This window comes from Orycteropus afer, unplaced genomic scaffold, assembly GCF_000298275.1.
Source record: "Orycteropus afer afer isolate SDZICR_OR568_19922 unplaced genomic scaffold, OryAfe1.0 scaffold00445, whole genome shotgun sequence".
In the NCBI taxonomy this organism is placed as follows: Eukaryota; Metazoa; Chordata; class Mammalia; order Tubulidentata; family Orycteropodidae; genus Orycteropus; species Orycteropus afer.
Window position 1 is genome coordinate 2,413,792 of NW_006922032.1, and position 5,169 is coordinate 2,418,960.

Consider the following 5,169-nt stretch of genomic DNA (forward strand, 5'->3'; position numbering starts at 1 on the left):
TTGATATGTATTTCACGGGTTAATTAATTCTTCTGTTGTATTACAGTAAAATTTCTACAGTCCTGAATCTTAAATCATCTTCCCACCTAGTTTCAGTGTTATCACACTTCTTTTTTTTCTTTTGTAAATTGATACATGATGTGGGAAGCAAGGGAATAAATCATCATTGTGTGCTAAAATCTTAACTGTAGAGAAATTTGTTAGCTTTGCCTTCTTTTTGTTGTAGTAATTACTAATTTCTTTGCTTTAGGTTTTGTGTACCCTGAGAATATCATCATATATGAAGATTGAGATTTTTAGATTAATTGTATTTAAAACAAGTTAATCATCAATATAAGGCCAGGTTAAGACATATTTTGAATGAAAATTTATTTGTTTTTATAGGCTCCAAAACCAAGGAAGGAGTGGTTCATGGTGTGACAACAGGTAAGCTCAATGGGGCTTATAGCAGAGGGAAAATTCAATAATATATAATAACTAAAATTGCCCAGCACTGATGATTCAGAATGCAATTGTGCCTGTAGAAGCATTCTTATGGTACGTCGGCTTTGTTTAACCTTAATTCTGTATTAAGTATTTTTAGATAAGTAAATAATTATTGTAAATATATAATACTATAAATATTATAAATATGAAATAAATATTAAATTCCAAGAATAGTGACTTTGAATTCACCAGCTATATTTAAATTGTAACAGTTGGTATTTGAGTATTTTGATCAACAATATTTTGGAAAGCTGCCAGCATATATAACACATAAGAATTGACATTTTCCTCAACATTAAAGTAAAATTTTCAGTAAAGTATAAAAGTGCCTAAGGCACTTGACTCCTAACCAGAAGGCTGGCAGTTCAAATCTACCAGCCACTCCTCAGAAGGAAGGTTGGGCCATCTATGTCCATAGTGACACTGCCTCAGAAACCCAAGGAGGGGTCACTATGAATCAGGTCTAACTCGACAGTACATAACAACAACAAAATATAAAATATTCTGAACCCTAAACAATAGTGATTATAACATTTTTATGATGATTCAGAAGACATTTTAGGAAACACTCTTGTGATGATCAGTAAATAGTTTATTGAATTTATCTCTACTTGGTCTAATTTCACCAAGAATTTGAGTAGGCCTACAGGACGATTAAGCTGCTCTTGTGGTGTAGTGGGTAAGGCATTTGGCTGCTAACCAGATATTTGGGGGTTCAAACCCACCAACTACCCTGCTGGAGGAGGATCTGCTGGAGACAATCTACTTCTATAAAGATTTACAGCCTTAGAAACTCAATGGGGGTTACTATGAGTTGGAATATATTCAGTGGCATTGGATTATAGGAAGATTGATTGACACAGTGGTGGAAACAATGGGCTCACATATAGCAATGATTGTGAGTATGAGGCAAGACCAGGCAGCATTTAGTTCTGTTGTACATGGGATTACAATGTGTCAAAACCTGCTTGATGGCAATTAACAACAACAACATCATAGGAATATTTACAATAAAGAAATAGCAAATGTTAGATAATGGTGGTGGTGATGATAAGAGGAGGTGGAGGATGTTAATGATGGAATTAAAAAAATCAAAAGAGAACTAAAATATAATAGCCTTAAGAGCTCACAGACTTGTTGTAATTGAGTTCTTGTTGTCTTCATGCCAAGCTTCCGGACTAGTGTGGTGAAACAAGATATAATCAGAAATATAATTCATATGATCAGAAAGCAGTAAACATAATAGTGCCTGGATGAAAGTAACATGTTTCCAACACTGAATTATAAAAGTTAAAGAGAGAAAATCAAAGGAAAGTTGTGGTTTAGACTGCAAACTCTGAAGATAAACAGCCTCGGTTCAAATTTCTGCTTACACCTTACTAGCCATGTGATCTGTAAAAATTTTAACCTCTATATAATTCAGAATCCTCACATATAAAACAATTTACTGAATTAACATGTGCAAAGTGCTTAGAATACCTAAGGCAAATAATCAAAGCCAAACTCACTGCCATCGAGTTGGATCGACTCATAGTGATGCCTCCTTGGGTTTCTGAGGTGGTATTTCTACAGGAGAAGATTGCCCAACCTTCCTTCCAAGGAGTGACTGGTGGGTTTGAACCACCAGGCTTCTGATTATTATATAGACGTAACTTATTATCACTCCAATGGCAGCGTGTTTTAGTGATCTTGAGGAAGGTTGTTTTAGGTGCCCATAACACTCATTATCATTCAGTTGTGACCTCAGCCTACTGGAAGAGATCCATGTTTGTGCCTATTCCAAAGAAAGGTGATCAAATAGAAAGCAGAAATTGCTGAACATTATCATTAATATCACATGCAGGTAAATTTCGCTGAAGATAATTCAAAAACATTTGCAGTAGTGTATCTCCTAGGAAGTGCCAAAAATTCAAGTCAGATTCAGAAGAGCATGTGGAACAAGAGATATCATTGCTCATGTCAAATTAATCATGGTTGAAAGCAGAGAATAGCAGAACAATGGTAACCTGTGTTTTATTGACTATGCAAATCATTCACTGTGTGGATGAAAACAATTTATGGATAACATTGCAAAGAATGAGAATTCCCAAATACTTAATTGTGCTCACTTGGAACTTGTACACAGACCAAGAGGCAATCATTCAAACAGAACCAAGGGAATACTGTGTGACTTAAAATCAAGAAAGACCTACATCAGTGTTGTATCCTTTCACCATACTTATTTAATGTGTATGCTGAGCAAATAATCTAGGAAATCAGACTATATGAAGAAGAACATGGTATGGGGATTAGGGGAAGACTCATTAACAACCTGTGATGTGCAGATGACACAACCTACCTTGCTGAATGTGAAGAGGACTTGAAGCACTTATTGATGAACATCAAATACTTCTGTATGAATTACATCTCAACATAAAAAAAGAACAAAACCCAGACGTCTTCACAATTGAACCACTAATCAACGTAATGGTAAATAGAGAAACCATTGAAGTTGTCAAGGATTTCATTTTACTTGTATATACATTCAACACCCATGGAAATAGCAGTCAAGAAATCCAACAATGTATCACATAGGGTAAATCTGCTGCAAAAGTCCTCTTAAATGCTGAAAAGTAAAGATGTCACCTTGAGGACTAAGGCACACCTAATCAAAGTCATAGGATTTATAATCACCTTATATACATGTAAAAGCTAAACAATGAATAAGAAAGATTAAAGAAGAATTGAGTTGTGGTGTTGGTGATGAATATTGAATATACCATGGACTGGAAGAAGATTGAAGAAATCTATCTTGGAAGAAGTACATCCAGAATGCTCGGTAGAAGGGAAACTTTGTTTCACATACTTTGGACAAGTTATCAGGAAGGACCAATCTGTGGAGAAGAACATCATGCTTGGTAAATGGAGGGTCTGTGAAAAAGTAGAAGACTCAATGAGATGGATTGATGCAGTGGCTGCAACAATGAGCTCAAACAGCAATGATGTGAAGATGGTTCAGGACTGGGCAGTGTTTGTGCTGTTGTACATAAGGTCACTATTTGTCAGAACCAACTCAATGGTACTTTTTATCACTTATATAACAATGTTTATTATCACCATATAGTGACCTTCCTTGAGCTACATTTTTACAGTTAGTGGAGAAAAGTATTTCATATGATTCTTTTTATGCATTCTTTGATAAAAATGAGGGTGTAAAATTAAAACAGAACCCTTTGAAACCAGTTCTACTAAAAATTAAGTTTAACTGTTTCATAATGCATAGTCCATATAAGTACCATTTACATTTCCCCCCTCTGAAATTTCTGGAAGCTTTTTTCCCCTATATATGGTATGTGCTGGCATTGAGTGGAGACTGGTGTAACAGAAGAATGTTTGTTAAAGACATATTATTGTGTTGAGAAGTTATTGTATGAGGTGGTACATCCTGGAGGAGTGACTCTGTTTCTTTTGGGTTCTGTACAGCAAGATAAAACTTGTAAGTACATTTACTATATCCTGTGTGTTATTGGGAAGGTGTGGAGTTCAGGATTAGGTAATATTCAGGTGAGTATTTTTTTTCCATGCTTTGTCCCTGTCTTACCCTCATAGTCCATTGGAACATGTGTTCCACATAATGTTTATCAAAATCCATCACACCTAATAAAACTTTAAAATCACTCAATGATTCAGCATGTATTCCATTAACAACAAAAAACTTAAATGTTTCAGTTTGAAAGGGTTAAGTATACACCTTTTATTTGCAGTGTTGCAATTCAATATAAAATGCAGAAAACCAAAGAAGTAAATGGATTGTCTTGCCTTGGAATGACCTTCTGATAAATATGGTGATATTAAGCACGATTTTAATGAAAACTTGATAGCAGACAGTTGGAGACTATGCTATCTGAGGAGGTGTGACCTAGACAATGGTGTTTCATTTTGATAATTGAGGGAGAATCCTTGTAGTTTTAGAAAGCAGATAAGCAAGTGGCAAGCTTCAAAGCCTGTAGTAAAAATTAAAGAGTCCAGTTAGTACTATTATCTAATGAAAGTTAAGAAGATGGTCTATAAGATTAACAGTTGAAAAAATAAGTTTTTTTCATGGGAATATTTTGAGTCTTCTCTACAATGCTAGAATATAAACATGAGTTTGAGGATACACATGTGTATGTAAGTATATAAGAGAAAGAGAGGGAGAGGAAGAGACAGAGACCTGAAGTTTGTACAGTAAGTCAACATTTTACAGTGTTTTCTGAAGAAAGTAGCCCACAATTTATTTTTCCATTGTCTTACAGTGTTGAGAAATTTAGAGATTCATTATAAACATTAGCACATTAAAGAATTTGAGATGTTCTTCAGTTAAGAAATATGGATAATATAGTTTAACCCAGAGTTTCTCAAAAGTGTTTGAGCATTGAAATCTTTCAATAGTTACTAGAGTTGAATGAAACTAGAATTCCCCAGACATGCTGCTAAGCAGCAAGACCATGATGATTTTGATGTGGGCAATATTTGTCGAAGCCATTTAGCAGTCAGCCATCATGGAAGTAGAAAGATACCAAAATGTTTTACTATAAAAAATACGTTGAGAGATATCAACTGTTATAAGTACCAGCCTTCTCCCCTAGCAGATGAAGGAATTACTTAATTTGGTGAATGTTATTGTTGCTGTAATGTTCTGTCGAGTCCGACGCGACTCATAGC

General features: G+C 34.8%; 1 protein-coding gene across 1 annotated transcript in view; it reads left to right on the forward strand.

The window, feature by feature from the left end:
- Positions 1 to 5,169, forward strand: part of SNCA (synuclein alpha) — a gene marked incomplete at its 3' end in the record, with an annotated part of 28,036 nt that overhangs the window by 8,810 nt on the left and 14,057 nt on the right. Inside the window, exon 2 of the mRNA XM_007954214.2 lies at positions 385 to 426. Coding sequence (XP_007952405.1) covers positions 385 to 426 — 42 coding nt within the window. The remainder of the gene's footprint in view (positions 1 to 384; positions 427 to 5,169) is intronic.